We start from the raw sequence: 26,417 nt of genomic DNA, 5'->3' as shown, positions 1-26,417 counted from the left end.
GCATGCACGACATTTTTTGTTGATGTCACTCCCTTCTTGCAGGTGGCAAAATGTATGTATAGAGTAGCATTATTGTAAACAAAAGTTAGGAATACCAATAGACACTAACCTTTTTTATAATATCAAATAATTTCACTTCAGTAACCGACACATTACAGATTTTGAATTGAAATAAACTTTTTTTAAGCTTTCGTAGGAAACTTAAACTTTAGTATAAATCTGTTGCTTACTCTTCGGAGCTTTATAGAGGAAAAGTTGCACCCCTTCTCATAAATGTATGTGTTCAATGGCTGCATGTATGCAACAAGTGCTCAGCTGACAGAAGCTTGAACATATGGGAAATGAGAACGCTTTCAGTGCGCAGCTGCACGCGCATGTAAACAAACACCTGTAGGGCTTCGTAGAATGTAAATAAATGCAGAGCGCAGATGCGGCAAATGTCAACGCAAACGCAGAGCAATGCGGAAAGAGTGTAGCAAACGTCAAATTCGTGCTTACAGTATGTATCCCGCTCGCACTTTTTAACAGTAAACGCATTTGTCATCCATGACACAGAAACGTCAGCCAAACGTCAAAGCTAACGGCAGTATACATAGAAAAGTTTTTTGCAGTCGTCCTGAATTTTTCACGCACAAAACGAAAAGTGTAACGCAATCGCTACAATATAATATTTAAGCAGAAAAAGGAGAAAATGTTATACGTTTAACAAATAGCTGGAAATTCAAAATATGATTGTTATCTAATCGTAAACGTAGGGCCAAAGCCTTAAACTAGATAAATTGATGGAATGTCTATGTGTATGACAATATAGAAAATCGGACAACAATTTAATCAGGCCGGATAAGATTTATGTTGCGGCTCAAATCAACTCTTCAAGTGCTGCATTATGGCGAGACTAACTTGGGCCCGGAGTCGCCTCTGCCTTAGTGTTCTATTGGTGTTCATATGTTGGGCACCTGACGTCAATCTAGTTGCTGGCGAAACTATTAATTACAATCTGTGAGTACATCCCAGCCTGATATTATTTATTCTGATTTTCTTCTAATCAACTTACAGAGTGCACTCATGGGCGGACCGACTAGGCTTGGAACTATTTTCCCTGGGCGATTTCATCACCAGACGCAAGGAATTACTAGAAGTAAGTTATTTATTGATTTTTCACATTACCACTGATTGCTCTTGACGTTTGTAAGTGAAGTTAATAACTTTGGCATTGTTGGAAGCCAGCACCCGTCACGAAGTCGCCGTGTACCCGAAAAAAGGAAAAACTATATTTGGTATATAAATATACTATTACATTCAAAGTAGAATATTAAATATACCAAATCCGACACCTGCAACATATTTTTGCCATATAAAATGAATTCTTAAATAAGTTCAACAATTTTTATACAGTCCAACCCAATTTTGTGAAATAACAAAGACTGTATGTAGTTACTGAATAACAAGAACAAGTGGTGTCATTTCGGCTGCTGACAATGATATCATGACATCATAACATCATGAACATATGTACTTCATAGTGTCGGAGATGTATCCTTCTCCCTTTTGCATACTTTTTCGAGAGGCACACTTCTTCCATATGGGAATACATATAATATCTACGGGTATAAAAAATTGTGGGAAGAAGTCCTACCTAGTTTAATGTAGTTTATTTAATATTCCAAAAGATAAAGTTTATGTAGTATGTAGGAAAGTTCTGCTTTATATAGTCAATAATGATTTAAACAACATATAAGCTAATTATCTTCACAGCAGTATGACGAAAACATCCATACTACTTGGGGTAACAGCTTCCTGCCAAGTGATTTGAATATGTCCTGATTAGGACTGATTGCTGACACTTTTTCAGATTTTTTTAATCATTTCATGGCTCGTCCTGAATATTTGTTTTTTTTTTAAAGAAGTTAATGGTCATAAAATTCTATATTTCACATTAAAATCATTGTTTCAGAAATGTTGGATGCATTTTTCTGATAAAGTTTTATTACCATATACCTCGACAAGCATTTTGCAGTTCCTTTATTGAAATGAGAATTTGACTTCTTAGTATGATGAAGAAATTAGATATTGTTTGTGTTTTGACTGGTCGAATATCGAATATGATATTATAGAAAACAATCAAATAAAACATTAAGGCTGATAAGAATTGATCCTATTAATTTTATACTTGTAGACCTGGTACTCTACGATTTGGTTTTAGATATAGGAGAGAGAAAATGTGCATTTAATAAGGAGAAGAATGCATGTCTGTTGCAACATCATTTGCAAATCAAGACATTAATGTATAACTACTTCACGTTAAATTATATTATAATGATCTCTGAACATCATTTTCAAATCAAGACATTAATGTATAACTACTTCACGTTAATAATAATCTCTGAAATTTCCGCGCTCTAGCAAGCTGTCTAACTCTTATACATATTATATATTTGCAGAACTTTAAACAAGAAGGAGCAAAAGTAGTTCCACGACAGGGAGGCGCAATTGTCGAATCAATGGCCAAAGAAGTAGAAATGATGATGGATCTTAAAGTCAGCGCAGTGCGAGTAAGTCCGAATGTCTTAAATATGTCAATTGTTCATTTAAAAAATATATATATTTTTGTTACCCTAGCGTATTATGGATACGGCAGAAAACACCGCCTTGTCACATCAAAACGATTTGGCGGACAAAATGTTCTCATACTATAATGCCAAAGAGATGGCGGAGCCCGGCGAACCGACGCCACCACCTCCAACAACTCCACCGGATATGGATGACCAGATTGGTGAACCACTCATCTATGTGCCGCCCAAGGTGTTGGTTTTGGAGCCAAGACCAGAATTTCATAACACATCGGTCAACTTCAGTGTCAGTTCAGTGCACGTGCCTGTGAATGTGTTTGATCGAGGTTTGAGATAGCATTTTTTAACAATCTTACTTATACTCTACTCATTAATGCTATTACTAATCTATGTTTTGTACAAGAGCTTACACACGCATACACAACGTTACCAGAGAAGACAACTATGTTGTTATAGTAGTTTCTTCACACGCAATATACAATATTAGTTATAGAATGATTAATAGTCGATGTACTTATGTCGGTGATTTTGAGTTATCTCTGATTCACTTAGCGCTCTAAAGTCTTCGCTTCGATAAAAAGAAATCTTAAATTTTTAAAAGGTTTATTCGCGTGAGGATTATATTATAATTTATACTTTTGTATAGAGTTTCTGGGTTTATGTTTTCGTAACATCAATTAGTCTCTTCGAATATATTGCGTATACTAGAAATATGAAACTGGTCTGACTTATAAATTATTCCTGGATATCTGCTATACTGTGAATGATGTTTCTATACAAAATGCTTTGCCAAATACCGTTGTAACGTGCAACGAGAAGAAGCACAAGGCGACAGGGCTATCGGCATTTGCGGGGCACGCTTTAGAGTCCGGCTCTAGCTCGTCGGCTTTGGGGGTGGTGGTCTTGCTTATGCCAATAGCCCTTTCTTCGCTGCTCATTATTATTAATTTAAGATCAGAAATTGAGCGTGCTGCGACGAAGAAGGGATTGCTAGAAAACTAGCCGGAAAGAGAAGAAAGATCCAAAAATGTCTCAAAAAATTAGGAAAAAACAAAGAGAGAATAAGAGAGAGAGAGAGAGACAGAAAGAGAGAGAAAGAAAGAGCGAGAATTGAGGCAGGCCATCACAGCTGTCAAGTGATGAAGTCCCTCCCAACCTATGATCACAGCATCAGAGCATGGCTCTGGTGATCCCTTTTAACCCTACGACAGTGGTGTCGCTGGCTTGTTTCGGCTAAATGAAAAGTAAATTATTTCATGGTATACAATATTTAATTAATGATAGATATTAAACAATATGGCATTATAAATAAAAATAGTACAAAATGATCAATAATACTACAAGAGGACAGTTGCAATATTTCTTTTAAAGTTTCTTTTAAATATATAATGTATTTTACTTTCAGTGCTTTGTATTATTTCATGTACCAAATTTTAAACTTTGATCTAATTTTATAATTTATCTTCAAACCTATTTTTTTTTAATATTTAATATTTTTTAATTTTTTTTCGTATGCTTTTCTATAAATTTATAATTCGTGTTTGTACAATGTAAATCGAGGTGAAAGTATAAAGTGTGTGTTTCGCAATAAAAAACTCACCAACAGAACTCCTGCGGCGGCGATCGATCTCCGACGAAGGTGTGCTGGAACAGTGCTAAATAAAAATAAAAAAATACAACTTTCACCGAAACACTTCATATTGTACCTACGCGAAACTGGTACTAGTTATTCAATATAATTTGCATACGTTTTAATTTTTGTTTTAATTTTGATATTTTATAACTTGGCACTGATTTTCATAACTTATTTGTTTAATTTAATTTAATATAATAATTTTCGTTTAGGCATTTTGCCTTCTAAGCTTTTAGCTGTTTTGTTTTATATTTTAAATTTTTTTGTAACTTGTGCACTTCACATTCAACAATTGTTTTAAATTCTAAATTCTCATGGCTCTACAATTTCTTATTTAATTTCAACTATTTCATTTATATTTGTACATTTGTTTTGTTTAATTCTTGTAGCGCTTCAATTTTTTTAATTTGTTGTTTTACAATATTTTAGCGCTTTTATTTTTAATTGAATGTGTCACAATACATGTTCTAATTTTAACTTTTTATTCTTTTTATATCAACCAAACAGCTGCGCTAATTTCTTTTGATTTTAAATCATTTTTTTTTTTTTTTACTTTTTAACTTAACTTTTAACTTTAATTTTTTGTGCAATTTTGAAATTCTGCAATTGCAGTAGCGCTTTACTATTAATTTGAAATTTTAACTACTTTTGTGAACAAATGCACTTTCAATTTTTAAATAATTTCAACTTTTAACTTTTTATCGTATTCATTTTTTTTAAACAATTTTAACTAAATTAAATTAAATTTAATTATTTTAATTTTTAACATTTCTGTGCAATTTTTGCGATTTTTGCTATACTAAATTTTTCTCAACATGTTTCATTTTAACTTGTGCTGAGCGGCGCTACACTGTTGAGCTTTTACTCTATCATATTGTTTCACTATTTTTTTTGTTTTATACAATGTAGCGCATCATTTTAAACTTTTCAGATTTGGTTTTAATTTCTCATAAATTCACTTTAACACACACACACTATATATGTAAGCGATCTGGTCGCTGATAATCAGGAGTAAAGATGAGATGAGATGATAAAGATGAGATGAGATGATGAAAAAGATACTGGTGATGATTAAAGTTGAGGTTGACGACGCAGATGCAGGCCAAGAAGTCGCAGGGGTGCTGCGCTGGCGGCTCGAGCAGAGATGTGCTCGCTGGTGCTTTGCTGGCCGCTACTGCGGCAGCCAAGATGGCGCTCAGTGGCGCTCCGCTGGCCGCTGACGCGGTAGCCAAGAAGACGCGCACTGGCGCTCCGCTGGCCGCTATGCGGCGGCAAAGGTGGCGCTAAGGGCGCTCCGCTGGCCGCTATGCGGCGGCAAAGGTGGCGCTAAGGGCGCTTAGCTAGCTGCTATGTGCCGCAATGAGAGCACTTTGGCGCGCTTTACTGGCCGCTAGGGCGGCGACAAAGATGGCGCTTAGTAGCGCTCCGCCGGCTGCTAGCTTAGGCACTGTCACGCTCAAAAAGAGCCAAACCAAAAGCAGAAAATTTCGGAAACGACCTGTGTAAACGACAACAATAAGTAAAGAACACCTACCAGAATCTATTACTATTTATTCTTACCAAGTATCAAATGCACTAAGAGAATTCTAACCTCTAGTGTCTTGTGGTATAAATTTTTATACCAACCAATATGCGTCTATGCACGCTGCCGGTCACCAGAAAAGTGCTTTGACCGGAACCAGCCTAGCTTAAGCTAGCTGCGCATGCGCGTGGTGACACAAACGTCAAAGCTGAGCTTTCCAGTGCAACTCGCTAAACGTCAAATGAGCTTTTCAGCGCAGCTGATGCACTACTTAAAGCTCGGCTTTACAGCGCAGCTGATGCACTTAAAGCTGCGCCCTTGGTTGAAATTTAACTTGCATACTTTTAGGAGCTACTTGCAACAACATGAACCTTGGCTTAAACTCAGCAGACTTTTAGGCCGAATTCAATACATGTTGCTGTAGGCGCCGTTACAAAACCCCCCCGCTACAATCAGACTAGGGTATTCCTTTTCAATAGATACCCTAGACTGATACCGCCGGAAGCAACATCATTGTCGAATGTCCTTGACATGATAATTGCCTAGCAAACGGCCTTGCAAATCCTCGAGCTCGTAATTCGAGTTGCCGAGTTTTCTACGAACTCGCGACTTTACAAATGCAGGACCAAACTTTGCATTATAACCAGTCTGGAAGCAACTTTGCTTGAAATTTCGACGGAACACTTCTTGTCCTGGCGCGAAAGTTACTATTCTTGACCGCAAATTGTAACGTTTCTCGTTCACATCATGCTTAAGTTGCATCAGCTTACATGCATTCTTACGGATCAAATCAAAAGAGTCCTGTCGATTAAATACTAATGATCGATCATCCAGCATGTTTAGCTTTCTAAGCAATGCATATGTTGACCCCGACGTAATCATGTGCTGGCCGAAAGCCATGTAATATGGAGAAGTACCGATGCTCGAATGCACGGACGATCTCAAAGCACAGCATATTTTGCTTAAGCTTTCGTCCCAATCCTTCTGATCTGGACGCAAGTAAGCTCTTATTCCCGAAATTACCGAGCGATTAACTCGTTCAGATGCATTCGCTTGAGGGGAATGAACAGCGGTGAACATTTGATTTACTCCATACTGTTTCAAGAGCTTTTGAAACGCCTCAGAGCGAAACTGCGATCCATTGTCAGAGACAATAGTTTCTGGAACGCCGAAAGTCATGAATAATTCTCCTTCCAGATATTTAATTACGAGAGCCGCGTTTATTTTTTTTACTGGCTTAAGGAAAACATATTTTGAGAAATGGTCGAGTACTATAAATATTCCAATATTTCCACTCCTTGATCGGGGATACGGTCCAAGAAAGTCAATAAAAAGGCGTTGGAAAAACCGCTGACTTTCAGGAGCTTTACCCAAAGGAGGTCTCAGAGCATGATTTGGTGCTTTCGTAGTTTTACAAACTTCACAAGCGTTGATGTAAGCTTTAACATCAGAAACGAGACCAGGCCAGAAATAATATCTCCTCACTCTTTCGATGGTTTTGTGGATACCCCCATGTGAGCACAAAGGACTGTCATGTGACTGGAAAAGAATTTCAGGGACCAATTCTTTTGGTATCCAGAGTTTCCAGGCATACTCGTCGTGTATCTGCTCTCCTGTCAAATGCTCAGCCTTACGATACACGTAGCCACTATCAACTTTTAAATCCGGAAAATTTGTACTATTAGCTTTTACGCTATCGAGCAACTCCAAGTACTCTTGAGACTTGAAATGTGGCGAGTCTAAATCCACAATTAAACCCTGTCGTAAGTCTATGGCAGCCACGCCATCTTCATTCACTCTCGACAGAGAATCTGGTACCACATTCATTGTGCCTTTCCGATGTTCTATCTTAAAACGATACCTTTGTAACGATAATGCCCAACGAGCTAGACGTGAATTTAAATCATGGTTGGACATCAGCCATTTTAACGAAGCATGATCAGTCACAATGGTGAACTCGTGACCTTCCACGTAAGCACGAAAATTCTTCAGTGCTACAATCGCTGCTAAACACTCTTGCTCGGTGACAGTGTAATTGCGTTGAGCTTTGTTGAGTTTTTCGAAATGAAAGCCACTGGACGTTCATCTCCGTTCTCACTCAATTGAACTAATACTGCCCCAACGCCAGATTTACTTGCGTCGCAGTGTATTGCGAATGGCTTAGTAAAATCAGGGCTGCATAGCACGGGAGCTTCACTAAGGCGTGATTTCAACACGTCGAATGCTGTACAAGCTTCCGGTGTCATACTAAATCTTCGTTTAGTGGTCATTAAATCGGTTAAAGGTGAAGCTAACGAGGCAAAATTCGGAACGAACTTGCGATACCAACCGCACAAACCCATGAAGCTTCGCAAACCTCGTAATGTTTTCGGAAGTGGAAAATCTTTTATGGCTCTGACTTTCTCTGGGTCAGTCTTAATTCCACCGTCTCCGATTATGTGGCCCAAATAGCGCACACGGCGCATGCAGAAATGACTTTTGCCAATGTTGATTGTCAGACCTGCACGCTCAATGTGGAGAGCTATCTCTCTCAACACCTCCAAATGGCCATTGAAGCTAGATGAGACTATAAGCAAATCGTCTAAATATACAAATACTTCATTTCTAAGATGGGCCGGTACTACCTTGTCCATCAATCGCGACATAGTGCTAGTCGCGTTACACAATCCAAAAGGCATAACCCTAAATTGATATAACGGCCTACCAGGGACAGTGAAAGCCGTTTTATCTCGGGCTTGAACCTCGAGAGGCACTTGCCAATACGCATCCTTTAAATCTAAGCTGGTGATGTACTCAGCTTTAGGTAGTCTACTCAAAATGCCGCTAATTTGAGGAAGTGGATACGCATCTTTCTCCGTGAAGCTGTTTACTTTACGGCAGTCTAAACAGATTCGCACTTTGCCTGGTTTTGTTACCATAACGATTGGAGAAGACCAGGCGCTTTCTGACTCTTCTATCACTCCCAGATCCAGCATCCTGTCTATTTCAGCATACATCGCCTTTTCTACAGCAGGCGAGACTGGGAAATGTCGCTGCTTAATAGGCTTAGCGCCGCCCACATCTATAGAATGCGAAATTAAATTCGTCTTCCCTAATCCCTTTCGAGCAAATGAAGGAAAACACTCTATCACAAGAGCTAGCTTGGCCCTGTCACTGCTCGATAATTCATGTTGGTCCTCATCTTCAACTTTGGTGTTAAAATCTTCGACACTGGCTACTTCTAGATTTTTCGGAAGAAGATCGTAAAGCTTCCAGAAATCAATACCCAAATACAGGTCTTGTTTCAGGGATGGAACAATATAAACTTCTAAGAGTTTTTCAAGATTAGCGTACTCTACCTTAACTTTCATCCGCCCTACAACTTGCTGAAGTCTTCCATCGGCAGTGGTTGCGCTTTTCTTAATTTCTTTAAATGCGATTTTATTCTCAATAATTTCTTTTGCTAGCGCTCCTCCGCAACAACTTATTGAAGCCCCTGAATCTAGCAGACCGTACACAGTGCGATTGAGAATTCGAACGGACAAAAATGGTCGAGGATCGCTAGATCCAGGTGAGAGTGTGCCTATGTGTTCTAACCCTAGCACACACTTTTTGACCTGCTGCCAAAACGATTTAATGCGCTTTGTGCTTCGAGTTTTGGATTTCGTAAAATCTGGTGAAAAATCATTTGTAAGAACGGTTTTCTCTTTCAATATTGGTATTTTTTGATGTAGTAATAAACTGACATCGTTCTGTAAGTCCGGTAAAATTTTCACATTTGGTAATGTGTATGGTGGAAGTTGTGAGACTTCCGTCACTCGTCTGTCATTGTCGCTTGGCTTCTTGAGGCACTCGAAGTCTTCGGTTTGTACGCTGACTTCGATGTGCCGGGCTTGGAGTTTTGAGCACTTGCCACAACTCGGCTTGTACGTGTTAGCTGCTCCACAGCCATAACAAAAGACTCTTCGGTCTGATACGCAATCCTGGTATCGGTGTCCTTCCTTACGGCAATTCCAACATACCAAGGATAGAGCTTCTATGTCTAACTCGCTTTCGCATTCTGACTCAATACTCTGAGTTTGACAATCTACAAACTCTGCGACTTCACGTCTAAATGGTGTCCTTTTACGTAGCCGTGAGACTTTTGGACATCGTCCAAAAGGTTTCGCGTCGACGGCATATCTCCCTCAAATCTGACACAGTTTTACGTCTACATTTAACAGCTCATGCCGTATTTCAGGCCTTAAATTGTTTTTAAGGACGCGAACGACCTTCAGAGTAGACCACGGCACTTCTAACTGATCTATTAACACAGATAAACCTTCGTAAAAACTGTCAAACGACTCATTCGGTTTCTGTTTTCTGTTCCTAATAAGCTCCTCTATGTCACAATCGTCTCGTGCGATTTTGAACTGTGATCGCAAGGCTGCGCACAATTCTTCCCATTTCACATCATAGACGCTTTTGTGGTAACGCCAATAGAATTCGAGGGCCTTGCCTTCGAAAAGTACGCTAGCATGCTTACATAGAACAACAAAATTCCCGCCTAAGGTCTGATGTGTGAGTGCCTCTGCTCTATATATAAAATTGTCAACGGATACTCCTGTTCCAGAGAATTTCATTTTCCAACCATTTAATACTTGCACTACCTTGTCTGGCCTATTTAATAGGTCGGATACATGCGACATTGGAGTGCCAGAATTGATCCTTGCAGAGTCAGCATTGAAGTTTTGCTCTCTGACATACTCAGGCCTACTTTCTATTCTCTGCCCTGTTGGAGGTGTGCTGGTTCTAGCATCGCTATTTGCTGGAGTCGCGATCAACCTTTGCACACTATCTACGACCGAACTCTGAATTAGTTCGGCCATCCTCTCGGAGAGAGTAGTGAGCAATCTTCTCTCCATAGCGAGCAAGGAAAGAGCATTCACGGATTCAGGATTCTCTGAATCACTTACGCGTATGTTCGATCTCATTTGCGATGTGCTAGCAACGTCATCCGTCACTGAATCGCTACTCCGCTCTTCTGCCTGACGGCTTTTAGACTGTGAGCGAGTTTGCAACCCTTGAGTATTCGATGGCTCAACTGGCCTGGATTGCACTTGACAAACTGGGCATTTGTCCTTCGTTTTAAAATGCAATTCTATGCACTTTTTGTGAAACTCGTGGTTGCATGCGGTTCTATACGCCTCTGCAACGGACTTAATTTCCTTTTGCATAAAGGACATGAAGCGATAGGCAAGCCCATTGCTCCCTTGTTCGGCGATCGAGCAACACTCATTTTTCAAAGGGAACGAAACAAACTATAGAGCTAATAAATGTTTCCAGAGTCGATCTTAATCGAAAATTATCAACAGAAGAAAAAACCAAAAATTTACTAACCAACGAACAATGTATATAAACAAAAAAAAAATAATAAATAAATAAATAATAAAAATTAAAAAAAATACAAAAATGGTACTATTCAAAGGAACCAAAAATAACGTAGAGATATAAAGAAATAATTCATAAATATTTTTAGCCGATAACAAAGCCTGACAACCACATATCGTAGGGTAATTTCATTCACTACCAAAATTCTCAAAAAAAAAAAAAAAAAAAAGAAATAGAAATAGTGTATTACATGTATTTTCCATCAAAATTAGACCTGATTTACGGACAACAAAGCAGTCTACAATACTTTTGTTGTATTCCAGCAAATCAGAGAAGCCTAATTCCTAAGAAGAAGAGTTTCAAATTTAGGTATTCCTCAGTCATTCGTGGTTGTAGCATTTCCCAATTAAAATGTCTACATATTCCAAGCCGTCTGGCATAAAGAACATTAAAATTTGAACCGTTTCACCAATAATGAGGAATAAATTAAACGGGCCAAATAACCAACCGTAGTTGAATTTATTTGTATTTCCTCATACAAATAAATTCCGCATTATTGGCAAATTCAATAATTAGAAACGAAAATTCGAAAGAAGAAGAATTCAATTTTGGATATTCTTCAGTCACTCGAGGTTGCAAAATTTTCTAAACAAAATATTTACACATTCCATTCGACTGACATGAAGAACATCAAAATTTGTGCTGTTTCACCAATACTGAAAATTAATTTAAATGGGCCAAAATAATCTACCGTAGTTGAATTATTATGTATTTCCTCATAAAAATAAATACTCCATTATTGGCAAGTATAAGAATTACAAGGGAAAATTCCTACACAACTTTTCCTTTTCGGCCTGCTTCACCAATGATGAAAACCAATTTAAATGGGCCAAATAACCAACCGTGGTTGAATTTATTTGTATTCCTCATAAAAATATAACTTCATCATTGGCAAATACAAAAAAATTAAAAGGGGAAAATTCCAATCCAACTTTTTCTTTTTGGCCAAAAAGGAACTGATTGTGTATTCCTTCTTGTAATCCATAACAAATTTGAGATAAAGTCGAATTTTTGAAAAGAAATGAATGAAAAAGAAAATGAATGAAAAGAAGATAAAAAGATTTTAGAGTACGATATTTGAATTTAACCGAGAGTCTTAATGAGTATTTACTGTACTCACTAAGGCCCCACGTTGGGCGCCACTTTTCTTAATTAATAATAATTAATTATAACTGTAACGTGCAACGAGAAGAAGCACAAGGCGACAGGGCTATCGGCATTTGCGGGGCACGCTTTAGAGTCCGGCTCTAGCTCGTCGGCTTTGGGGGTGGTGGTCTTGCTTATGCCAATAGCCCTTTCTTCGCTGCTCATTATTATTAATTTAAGATCAGAAATTGAGCGTGCTGCGACGAAGAAGGGATTGCTAGAAAACTAGCCGGAAAGAGAAGAAAGATCCAAAAATGTCTCAAAAAATTAGGAAAAAACAAAGAGAGAATAAGAGAGAGAGAGAGAGACAGAAAGAGAGAGAAAGAAAGAGCGAGAATTGAGGCAGGCCATCACAGCTGTCAAGTGATGAAGTCCCTCCCAACCTATGATCACAGCATCAGAGCATGGCTCTGGTGATCCCTTTTAACCCTACGACAGTGGTGTCGCTGGCTTGTTTCGGCTAAATGAAAAGTAAATTATTTCATGGTATACAATATTTAATTAATGATAGATATTAAACAATATGGCATTATAAATAAAAATAGTACAAAATGATCAATAATACTACAAGAGGACAGTTGCAATATTTCTTTTAAAGTTTCTTTTAAATATATAATGTATTTTACTTTCAGTGCTTTGTATTATTTCATGTACCAAATTTTAAACTTTGATCTAATTTTATAATTTATCTTCAAACCTATTTTTTTTTTTTTTAATATTTAATATTTTTTAATTTTTTTTCGTATGCTTTTCTATAAATTTATAATTCGTGTTTGTACAATGTAAATCGAGGTGAAAGTATAAAGTGTGTGTTTCGCAATAAAAAACTCACCAACAGAACTCCTGCGGCGGCGATCGATCTCCGACGAAGGTGTGCTGGAACAGTGCTAAATAAAAATAAAAAAATACAACTTTCACCGAAACACTTCATATTGTACCTACGCGAAACTGGTACTAGTTATTCAATATAATTTGCATACGTTTTAATTTTTGTTTTAATTTTGATATTTTATAACTTGGCACTGATTTTCATAACTTATTTGTTTAATTTAATTTAATATAATAATTTTCGTTTAGGCATTTTGCCTTCTAAGCTTTTAGCTGTTTTGTTTTATATTTTAAATTTTTTTGTAACTTGTGCACTTCACATTCAACAATTGTTTTAAATTCTAAATTCTCATGGCTCTACAATTTCTTATTTAATTTCAACTATTTCATTTATATTTGTACATTTGTTTTGTTTAATTCTTGTAGCGCTTCAATTTTTTTAATTTGTTGTTTTACAATATTTTAGCGCTTTTATTTTTAATTGAATGTGTCACAATACATGTTCTAATTTTAACTTTTTATTCTTTTATATCAACCAAACAGCTGCGCTAATTTCTTTTGATTTTAAATCATTTTTTTTTTTTTACTTTTAACTTAACTTTTAACTTTAATTTTTGTGCAATTTTGAAATTCTGCAATTGCAGTAGCGCTTTACTATTAATTTGAAATTTTAACTACTTTTGTGAACAAATGCACTTTCAATTTTTAAATAATTTCAACTTTTAACTTTTTATCGTATTCATTTTTTTTAAACAATTTTAACTAAATTAAATTAAATTTAATTATTTTAATTTTTAACATTTCTGTGCAATTTTTGCGATTTTTGCTATACTAAATTTTTCTCAACATGTTTCATTTTAACTTGTGCTGAGCGGCGCTACACTGTTGAGCTTTTACTCTATCATATTGTTTCACTATTTTTTTTGTTTTATACAATGTAGCGCATCATTTTAAACTTTTCAGATTTGGTTTTAATTTCTCATAAATTCACTTTAACACACACACACTATATATGTAAGCGATCTGGTCGCTGATAATCAGGAGTAAAGATGAGATGAGATGATAAAGATGAGATGAGATGATGAAAAAGATACTGGTGATGATTAAAGTTGAGGTTGACGACGCAGATGCAGGCCAAGAAGTCGCAGGGTGCTGCGCTGGCGGCTCGAGCAGAGATGTGCTCGCTGGTGCTTTGCTGGCCGCTACTGCGGCAGCCAAGATGGCGCTCAGTGGCGCTCCGCTGGCCGCTGACGCGGTAGCCAAGAAGACGCGCACTGGCGCTCCGCTGGCCGCTATGCGGCGGCAAAGGTGGCGCTAAGGGCGCTCCGCTGGCCGCTATGCGGCGGCAAAGGTGGCGCTAAGGGCGCTTAGCTAGCTGCTATGTGCCGCAATGAGAGCACTTTGGCGCGCTTTACTGGCCGCTAGGGCGGCGACAAAGATGGCGCTTAGTAGCGCTCCGCCGGCTGCTAGCTTAGGCACTGTCACGCTCAAAAAGAGCCAAACCAAAAGCAGAAAATTTCGGAAACGACCTGTGTAAACGACAACAATAAGTAAAGAACACCTACCAGAATCTATTACTATTTATTCTTACCAAGTATCAAATGCACTAAGAGAATTCTAACCTCTAGTGTCTTGTGGTATAAATTTTTATACCAACCAATATGCGTCTATGCACGCTGCCGGTCACCAGAAAAGTGCTTTGACCGGAACCAGCCTAGCTTAAGCTAGCTGCGCATGCGCGTGGTGACACAAACGTCAAAGCTGAGCTTTCCAGTGCAACTCGCTAAACGTCAAATGAGCTTTTCAGCGCAGCTGATGCACTACTTAAAGCTCGGCTTTACAGCGCAGCTGATGCACTTAAAGCTGCGCCCTTGGTTGAAATTTAACTTGCATACTTTTAGGAGCTACTTGCAACAACATGAACCTTGGCTTAAACTCAGCAGACTTTTAGGCCGAATTCAATACATGTTGCTGTAGGCGCCGTTACACCGTACAACTCCCAACTAAGCCACATTAACACTTGACTAACACGCTCACCATATTGCCTAAGTAGAAAAAATAAGCATACGCACTGTATTGCACCTGTGCACCCGTTTTTATGCAATTTTAAAATGTATGCGTACAAAATTTTTCTAGGTTTAGTTTCTAAGGGATCTAAAGAAATGAGAACTAATTATAACATTCTCTGAAAACTTTTTCCGTTGCTTCCAACAAAAAAAAACAAAAAAAAAACAAATGGCCGATAATGTACACGCATACAACAACAATTCCACAAAAAACATTCAGCATCGGATGTTATAAAAGCGATTCAATGGTCGGAGAATTTGGATCAAATCTTCCGTGATAATTATAAAAACGATCCCAGTTTGTCGTGGCAATTTTTTGGCAGTTCAACAGGCTTTATGCGTCAATTCCCAGCATCGAAATGGAAGAAGGATGTTCCGGTCGATCTATATGATTGCCGATTTCGCTCTTGGTACATGGAGGCGGCGACAAGCCCAAAGGATATTATTATCCTATTGGATAAATCTGGCTCAATGTTGGGACAGAGGCTAGATATCGCAAAGCATGTTGTCAATACAATACTCGACACGTTGGGTACAAATGACTTTGTGAACATCTTGACCTTTGATAATAAAGTCACCCCGCTTGTCCACTGTTTCGAAGATCAGCTAATTCAAGTATATACTTTTTTCTTTAATATTCTAAAATTATTTTCATTTTAATTAATTTACCAAAAAAAAACAAAAACTTTTTAAAAAGCTGCAACTATGTGTGAGATACCCGCTATCCTTTTTGAGAAAATATACAAAATATACCGTAAAAATACTTCTAGTGTGTCAAATATACCATAAATTTGCCACTTATTTTTGCCTATACAATTCGTATTAAATTAACCTATGTGCCTTTTTTTCAATTAAATTAATATACTATACAATTACTTTTTTCAATTCAAGAATTTATACAATTAATTTTTGTGTATAAATTAGACCAAGAACTTTAATTCAATAAAATGCGCGTTATGTGTCGAATTTAAAAATATATTTTAACGACGCGCTAATACAAAAAGATCTAGATCTAATAGTCACTGAAATCTAGTTGTTATCTATCTGTAAAAATTATACACTTTATGGTTGAAAAAAATTTAATTTAATACTCTAGGGATAGCGGGTACTTTCACACATACACATTCATATATTTATATATACTACTGCATACAAATAATTACATAATTTGGTTTTATATACATAAATATATTTCAAATATAAATAGTATATATAAGTATGTGCAGCTTAACAAAACGTTAGAAACAACCCATTTTGACACCCAACTTCGAAATTCATTCAGGCAAATCTGGGCAACATCCGTGAACTAAAAGAAAAGATTGAAACGATTAAACCCCAATCGATTGCCAATTATACCGCCGCACTTACTTATGCATTTGAAATATTCGAAACTGCGAGACTTAATTCGCGCGGAGCACTTTGCAACCAGGCCATAATGATTGTTGGCGATGGAGCTCCGGAAACTAATGAAGAAGTTTTCCGGTTTTACAATTGGCGTGATCCGCCTTATAGGCCGGTGCGCGTGTTCACCTATTTAATTGGTAAAGAGGTGGCAAATTGGGATGATATACGGTGGATGGCATGCGAGAATCAGGGCTATTATGTGCACCTCAGTGATACTGCAGAGGTGCGTGAAATGGTCTTAAACTATATACCGGTAATGGCTAGACCTCTGGTATTGGGTAGGCACGATCATCCGGTTATATGGACGCAAGTTTATGCGGACCTTGAGGTGGGTACCTGAATCAATATAAAAAAACAAAAACCAAAAACAATCTGGAAGCATTTACAATACCCACAAAACACTCTACAACCCACAATAATGCCACCATCTAGGATACCAAGCTGTCCGATCATTTGTGGGAGTTGAAACAGTGCGAGGAACAAAAGGAAGATGTCCTTGAATACAGACGAGTTCAGGACGCGATGCTGGAACCCAGCCAAATGCGTCAGCGAGCGTATCAACGGACAAAGGAGGTCAGTCAGAATGATCGAATGTGATTTAAATAACTCGTATTAAGTTGGAATACTAATCTATTTGATATTATACAGACGTGGGACCAACCAGTTGACTCGGATGTTTATCAATTCATGACAACCGTGTCAATGCCAATTTACGATCGACGTGAGAATGCGGTAAGTTAGGTTCATAAAATTCCAAGTGCCCGGGCACGAAACCAATTTAAAACCAATACCAATACCAAAAACAAAAAGTTAGCACTCTAAATTCTTAGCGAAAATATTATAAATTACTATGCGAAGTCGCACGGCAGACGACGATGCATTCATTTACGCTCTCTCATCATCAAACGATCAATAAAGCAATTATTAAATTATTAAAATGAACAACAACAACAACAACAAGAACAAAAACAAAAACCATTATCCAGATAAATTTCTATTCATCTATATAAATACTCTCACTATTTAATACAACTATATTAATATTTTATGCGTTATATATATATAACACACAACAATTACTACTACTACTACTACTATCAAACTACTACTACTATACACAACTATACTACAGAATATCACCGAAGAAGTTTTAATAAATGAAGCACTCTGGGAATTGCAAACACGTGAGGTACAAACTATAATGCCAAATTCTAACAAAGCTACAAAATTAATTAATTAAATTTAAAGTAAACGTAAAAGTACTTAAACATACTCGTACATGCTGTTAAGCAAAACGTTTTGTATACGCCAATTAATCGCAATATTGATTTATCGAATATACTTTTGATGTATATTTACATTGATATATATGTGTATAAGACTAAAGTAAACAATTTGTTATACTTTGCGCTACATTACATACATACTTATTCCATATTTAATCGATATACTTAATTATGTAACTTACTACTCGTATATAACTACATATATATATATTTATATACATATATAGCTAACATGATCTAGGATCATGATATTTTATTAGCTAATTTTTTGACATTATAGTTGACCACGTATTCTACATATACTAGGAAAAATCCAATTATTCTAAAATCAACTTACAAACCTTACAAAACTTACAAATTCAATAATCCAATTCGAGTTGTAAAGTATTTACCAATATACTACTACTACTACTACTACTACATAATTATACTACATAATAATATATATCTAGCATATACAATTTTCTTTCTATATTCATATATACCTCGTTACCTCGTTACATATATATTTACAAGTAAAAGTATATCTAGAATTTACAAAGCATTATTATAAAGCATTATGTGTAGTTCAGTTTGACATTTGTTGTTTTACGTAACAAAACAAACCGTACTCGTAATAATAATAATAATAATACAAAATTATTTAGCTGATACGCGTGGTAAAGAGTCTTCAACAATACAAGTATTTATGTAAAATTGATACAAACACTGGAACATGATTAAAACACGAAAACTATAATCGATTAATGTTAGGATCGGTATCCTAATTAATTCTTTTGTGAAACAATCATCATCGGGAACTCATGCTTAAGCTGCAAAGCACATTAATAATAATAAGAACTACAGACCCAAAAAAAAAATCATTATTTAAATAAATTTATGTACATAAATATAAATACAAAACATCCAGAAAACACACAAAATTAGGTATAAACAATTAAGTTTTTATACCCTTCGTAAGATCTGCCTTAAGGACGGCAAACAAATTAATAGACATTGCTCCAATATTAGCTTAATACTATACACTTTATTACCCAAACCTTAGTTGCTTGCTGCTAAGCCCCGCGATGTAGCGCACTTAAGTTGCTTGGGATTATAGACATTTATTTATTAAAAACTATACCAATACAAATTCACAGCTCATTAATCTAACGACCGATATAAATCCGGCTGCCAAGCAAAATACCATAGTTGTGAGTAAATTGTTTATAAATTTAAGCAACAACAACTGCAACAATCAAGAAATTGAAATCAACTGATTTATAATCTATTATTATTACGTTATATTTTTCTTCTGTTTCTCTTTAGTTTGATTTGAACTGTGCTGCATGAGTTTTATTCTAAAAAAAAAAAACAAAAACAATGTCACCACGAAATTTTCAAATTTTGCACTTCCTAACTTTATTCTTTTCGCCACTTCATTAACCAGCATTCAAATTAACTTGTATTTATAATAAGATGGCTTTCGTGCGATGTTGGGTTTTTGTTTCTCTTGAGAGATATCTTCTGATATCCACTTGATATATACTTGTATAACATTCATTAATCCTGTACGCTTCAACTAACGACTCTTGACTTCAACCAAATGTAAAAAGCGATTTATATGGAATCATGTGTACATATCTGTCCTAAATACTACTGGCAACACTCGGCTGAACGATTTCCACAATACTACGCAATATAGCATATATATATAATATTATGCACCCTTCGTTTTCGTCCCTACACCTAACAAGCTCTCCACCCAAACAACAATCTCTGTGAGAAGGGTATAAAAACTGTGATAAAAAAGAAGAAGAAGAAAATACAACTACACTCACACGAAATTTCATGATACAAACCCTAACTCAACACTAAAGTACACTGACAATTTACATATACTATATATTTTTTTAGTTAGCTAATTTTACACTTGAACTGATTTTGCATTTAAGATTAAAGTTTCATTTAAAGCTTGTGAAATTTTTTCAACTAAATGAACATTATTTTTGTGTCCTTCGGTTTACATTGCGCTACTTCGATTTCCACTCTCACAACGCTCTCTCATACGATCTTAGTACTTTATTTGGCAGACTATGTAATTATACTTATATACTTTTAACTGCCAATAAAACAAGATGCAAAATTCAAAAATAAAAAGTTGCTTAATATAATTATTTTATGTTTCAAATTACAAAAAAAAAAAAACAACTGTCAGCTAATTTAACTGTATTGTAAGTTCTTGCGTAGTAAAACAAATGCTTAATCATACTCGTATTCGTAAATGCATTTATAAATTTCTGGTTTACTTTTCAATTTCTTTAATGTCATTAAATGTAAGCAAAATCAAAGTTTTCTTTTGTACTAGCAATGCCATTTCAACTTGAAAATATAAATTCATTTTCAGTATTCAGTACTCGTAACATGCAAACATAAAATATCTGTACTATTGTATTTCTATTTGCGCTAAAAAAAAAACAAGCATATAAATATCAAACTTGTGAATTGTTCTGATTACTCTACCCCAAATCTACCAAAATCATTTTAATAAACTTATGAACAAATGTTTGCTTACGCACAGACAAGAATCGCAAACATTTTGGGCGTGGCTGGAACCGATGTACCAATAACTGAAATCAAGAAGTTGCTGTCGCCCTATATGGTAAGTTATTGATTTGATCTAAAAAGAAATTATATATGTATACTTATGAACAAAACCCTTTTTCACAGCTTGGCGTCAATGGCTATGCGTTTATAGTAACCAATAATGGTTATGTACTATTCCATCCAGATTTTCGTCCTATTGTAAGTATTGCACAATATTGCAAAATATAATTCGAAAAATCTATAAACACGTCTTTCTTCTTTCGATTTTCAATAGTTCCAAGGATATATCTTAAAACCCGCTTACAATAGTGTAGACATGATTGAAGTCGAGCTGCTGGACGATGATAGAATCGCCAGAGACTTTAACCCAGTGCTAATGACGGTAGAGAATCTCTAATAAGCAATATATATTCCATAAAATGATTTTAATAGTAATTTTTTATATAAATAAGATACGCGATTCGATAATCAATCAGTCGACTGGAAGCAAATGGATGTTAGTCAAGAATCATTTCGATGAAATGGTAAGTGAGATTTATTACCATTTTGTGTATCATTATTGTGCGACTCCCAAAACCATAGAAAAGAGTGATTCGTGTCAAGCGGCAATATTACTGGACTGCCATTAAAAATACGCCATTTACACTGGTAATCACATATCCAGAGAAGTATGGAGTGAATCGAGTGGAGCCACCAATTGAACAAGATATCCACCGCACTCACATTTCGGGTGGCAAAACAATACGCAGCTTCTTTGATGGCAAGCGATGGAAAATCCATCCCGATTGGTAGGAGTGAATGAATCTGTAATTAGTAAATCGTAGTAAATGAAAATGATTTCAGGCTTTATTGCAAGCAAACCAACAAGACATTCCGAACACCCGAAACAGAGCTACTTTATTTTGTGGATCGTATGTCTGAGCCTGGTTGGCACTGGCCATCGAGTCGAAGCGCAATGCCCCCGGAACATGCCGCGGCCATATACTGTAAGTATCGTGAGAACTTCAGCAGTAACTGAAGCAGTAGTTAGAGACATTGAAACCGCTTGGCGATAAGCAGAGTTTCCGTTTTCATGCCGATGCCGATCTCCAGCTATTTCAGCTCTGCATATTGTGTTTTAACGTTTTGTTTCTGCTCGATTTACATAAATACAAATTTTGCTAAAAAGAACATAAAAATGCAAATCTTCAAAAAAAAAGAAACCAATTTCAATAATCGTGCAAATTCACAGCTAACAACTCATCAACTGGCCGATATTCATCAATCAATGAAAAAGAAAGATACTATTGTGAGTAACGAAAAACCATAACAAAGCCAAGTCGCAACACTCTCTCTCTCACTCTCACTCTCTCTGTCTCAAACCCTCAACACGAATACTAAGTGCACTTAATAATGGTAGCACCCAAGAATATATATCTTTGAGCCAAGCACTTTGCACTTTGCACTCATACCATTCCATAGAAAATAAAAAAAACTAATTGGTTGATGCCTGAGCAATAATCGGCGATTCTGATTGTTTTTCATAATGTGTTTGTTGTCTGTCACCAGTTAGCTGCGGTAATTGCACAAATGTACTGCATGAGAATAAACTATTGTAAATATTATTGTTTTGTTTTGTGGTAAAATCTTCATTGCAATTCCAATTGTTTTACAATGCCGGTAGCCTCAATCCGCTAAGCACCAATTACAATATCATTTACAACAACTTCTTTCGAATTCCAGGTGATCGCCAACTAATGCAATCTCTTGTCTTTGATGCCCGTGTCACAAAGGGATTCTTCGACAAATCCAATTATGATGAAAAGAGGTAAGTGGGCACATCAAAGTGACATCATTGCACTCTGACTCTGATATAATACAGTTGCGAGTCGCAGAGCTAGACGTGACTGAGCCTAAGTACACATCGTACAGTCATCGTACCATGTATATATGTTACAGTCAACGTCATGAGAGCGTGCACTCGATTCTTAACATGCAGCACCAGGCAGCACATACTATATATGTATATGTTATATATTGATATACTTTATAATTTGTGTGTGTCGCCTTTCTTTTTCTCACTTTTATTTGCATATTATTCCGAATTTTTCGTGTATTATTGTTGTTTCGTCTATTTTGATAATAACTTTTGCACCCACAAATGAATACTGCAATCCTTGACTACTCCAATCTTAAACCACATAACATAATGCCTTTCATAACGTCTAAATCAACAACAAAAATACAATACAAAATATCTATCTAGCGTTAGCGCATCAAGCCCAATAGCCGTATTAATGGGTTTGCTGCCAAGGTAAACAAAATGAATACTCGTCAAAAAAAAAAAAAAACAACTTTCTTATACTATTCGCTTAATGTAATGAAATACATATGTATGTGTTTACAAATATATGTAATTGTTATACCAATGAATATCGTAATATATTCTAAAATACTGCATTCTATTCCAACAGACACGAATTCAAACAGCGATTTGGCATTAACGTCGTTTTTTTTTGGCCACACAAAGTGGTCTAACACGTTGGCATGAGATCCACACGAATGCAGCAGAGCAGCCAGGTGCTGGGTAAGAAATATATAACTACAAATTCTTCCCTGCTTGGCATTTCACTATATATTTTATTGTATTTTAGTGAGAGCTTCAGTCAGCAACATAAACGAGCAATCGATGAGATTTGGTACAAACGAGCCGTCGATCAATATTTTGTTCACCAAGAGAGTTTTGTCTACTCTGTGCCTTTCGATGCCGCCGGTACGTTTAGCCTGTTTTATCAAAAGTTGAACTCACATTACTTTTATACGTTTGCAGAGAGTGGCTCGGAAATTATTGTAACTGCCAGCAATGCCATATTTTATAATGAGAGTTCCAAATCGGCTCCAGTTGCAGTCGTCGGTTTCCAATTTCAATACTCTGCCTTTTACAAGCTCTTCCACAATATAACCGGCAATGTATTATTTAATGCATTTCATTATATTCGATCGTTATTAATGCCCATTCATTTATATACTAGGCCTGTTCCATAGATGATAAGGATTGTTACATATTGGATAACAATGGCTTTATAGTCATGTCAACACAAAAACATGAAACTGGACGATTCTTTGGTGAAATCAATGGAGCTATTATGAAGCGCTTAGTGGAGGAAAAGGTTTACAAACGTGTTATTGTCTATGACTATCAGGCAGTATGTTTTGAGTTGCCAAAACCCAATGACAACAATGCCTCAAATATGGTACTTTCGGTAAGTGTAGAACAAGTTATTCATGTAATCATGTAATTAATGTAATCCGACTTTTTTTTAGCCGCTTTTCAATCTGTTGCGTATGAGCAAATGGCTGCTGCATTCGGCGCTGTGGTATATTGTTCAACTATTGCAATTGGCGCCCGGTGTTATAGCCAATTTTGATAACTCGTTTTTGAATTTAAGTCTCCCAGAAACAAAACAAGACCCAGCCGAAGAGAACATCAACTCGAAGAACGGTTGGTTAAAGTATTTAACATTGCATCGCACTCGCCTCAAAGCGTGTGACATGCAACGCAACTTATACACATTATACAATGAAAAGGATAACGTTGTCTACAATATGACAGCGCACGCATGCGAGCGGCCATTTGTAGTCTTGCCAATTCCGAACAGTAATCTAGTGCTGTTGGTCATCGATCAGCTTTGTCCTCGAGATGTCTCATTGGTTCTCACTGTGAATCCCCAAACGATGAATTATCCATACGAGACTAATGAGTCATCGTGCTATAAAAATGTTCACGAATTCCATCGAGTTCGTCCTGCGAGCTGCATTAATCGCCATATAAATGTAAGTGAATCTTCTACTTTCGCTATCTTTTTTCATCCATTAATTGAATTTGTAACTCTCTTTTGCCATCACGCAGGAAAGCAGCATCAAGTTGTGCGGCAAGGGCTCCAGAATCTATCTGAATCTCATCCTATTGCTAATTGGCCTTATACTGAATCGCCTGTTTAACGTTGGTTGCATTTTTAATATAAATAATTAATTATTATTCACTATTAATACTCCTACATATAGTGATGATCTTTTTTTTTAATTACTACACTTAAAAATCATTTTGCTCTTAATTTTAAAACAAAAATTTATTTGACTCTGTTCATTCAACTCATACAAAGCTACTCGAAATTGTTTAAAGGGGCATGCATTATGCTTTATATAAACTATTAAATCTGACAGGGTGCGATACGTACAATGATATTTCTACGTGTAAATTCAGTAAAGGCCTTAAGAAACTTACAAAACAACGTAGACCAAAATATAGCTAGCCCTTCTCGGTAATAACGTAATCGAATTTTACAAGAGGACATCTAAGTTGTTGATGCGATACTCAAATATTATAATTTCGAAATTATTGATATAAGAACGTTGGGTGAACAATTCTACAATTGTATAATACAAAATCGACAAAAATTTCACTTATGTTATTTTCACGAGAAGGGCTCTTAATAACAAATTGTAGCAAAACAAACAATTTAATAAGTATCCCTTAACGTAATACTTGATTTTAATTGGGGAAACAACCTAATTATTGCTTATGCTAGGTGAATTGTATATATATATATATGTGTGTATGTGAGAAATAAAGAGAAGACGACATCCATGAGTATAACTGCGTGTCAAATATGTGTTACAAGCTTATTTTTAATGCCCAAGTTTGTAAGTAACACTTAGCTAATTATTATGAAACATAAAAATACTTTCAAAAGTGCGAAATGCGAGAAAGTTAGCCATTTAAACATTCATATAGACAATTAGCTCGGTATATTAAATAAATTTAAGTAGCTTTTGTATACTAGCTTAGCTTAGACATAAAACTAAACTTAAAATATAGAATCATTGAAATGGCTTAATACCATATTAAGTTATTTTCTAAAGATTTGTACTAATTTATTGTTTTTCTATTTAAAACACCAAATTCATCTATTAATAGCACTAATTGATCGCAAACATAACCCACAAGTACCTACATATGTATAAAATCGTTTTATTAATTACTTCTAACTTAATAGAAAATGCGAGCCAAAGAACTGATCAGATGCTGAAGTATCAAGCAAATGTAGATCAATACATAACCAAATGTCATAAATGAAATAACAAAGAATACGCAAAAGCATTTAAGCTTATTTGAATACTAAAACAACACTAAAGTAAACAAAACAAATTTGCATCTAGATTCCAATAACAAAAAAGCTTTATATTGTGAGGTTTAAGTCGTCCTACTTAAGTTGAGTAGATTAACTATTCTAACTGCCGCGCAAAGGCTACTGTTATTAACTATTTACTCTAAGCATAATTTTCACATTATTTATGTATATTTAAATAAAATTAATAAAAATTCTCCCAGTCCACTTGTTGTTTAATGTCTCGTTTCGTGTTTTGCAGATCGTGTTTTCCTCGACTTTTCATTTTGTTTTTGGTGTTTTTAAACTGGTGTTACTTATCGTTCGAAAGCCAAAATTTAAATAAAATTTAAATGATAACGGCTATGAAAATGATTTAGTAAATCTTTGTATAAACTAAGCAACACTATACTAAAAAAAATTAAATAATATTACTAATATATTATTATTAAAATAAATAATATGTACAATGCACGCAGGCAAATTGGGCAGTATCATGCATGTTGTTGATTTATAATACGTATTTTTCTTTTCATCGGTAAACATATTTATACTTTCTTTTTATATCAATCTGAACCTCCCGCCACATCGTGACATGAGCGGCTGTGTGCAAGAAAGGGACGGCTGATGAAGTGACATCTTCAATGGCGCCACAAAGATTCTGAAAGTGTGGCCGTTTCTTTGCGAATATTTTGGTATATTTATCGGATTGTTTATTAAATTTACAAGTTTTGACGCTTTAAAATTAATTCAAATTGCCTTTGAAGTCGTTATCAAAAAAAAGTTTTATTAAATTGGTAATTTTTAGCTGATTTGTTTT

The 26,417-nt window shown here is 35.8% G+C and overlaps 1 protein-coding gene across 1 annotated transcript; it reads left to right on the top strand.

The window, feature by feature from the left end:
- Positions 1-565: 565 nt before the first annotated feature.
- LOC132790451 (voltage-dependent calcium channel subunit alpha-2/delta-3) lies at positions 566-25,820 on the top strand. The gene is given in 25 exon segments (XM_060798981.1): positions 566-999; positions 1,057-1,138; positions 2,442-2,552; positions 2,620-2,896; positions 15,395-15,789; positions 16,457-16,906; positions 17,011-17,151; positions 17,227-17,310; positions 19,004-19,057; positions 20,425-20,505; positions 20,574-20,648; positions 20,725-20,832; positions 20,903-20,974; positions 21,033-21,238; positions 21,294-21,436; positions 21,682-21,738; positions 22,173-22,257; positions 22,696-22,743; positions 22,904-22,940; positions 22,943-23,016; positions 23,084-23,202; positions 23,260-23,399; positions 23,462-23,692; positions 23,754-24,263; positions 24,340-25,820. Coding segments are annotated over 25 exon segments (3,816 nt in total). The 5' UTR covers positions 566-886; the 3' UTR covers positions 24,463-25,820.
- Positions 25,821-26,417: the final 597 nt, after the last annotated feature.

The sequence above is a fragment of the Drosophila nasuta genome, chromosome 3 (genome assembly GCF_023558535.2).
Source record: "Drosophila nasuta strain 15112-1781.00 chromosome 3, ASM2355853v1, whole genome shotgun sequence".
In the NCBI taxonomy this organism is placed as follows: domain Eukaryota; kingdom Metazoa; phylum Arthropoda; class Insecta; order Diptera; family Drosophilidae; genus Drosophila; species Drosophila nasuta.
Note: the sequence above shows the minus strand (reverse complement) of the source record. Positions and strands in the feature narration are given on the sequence as shown.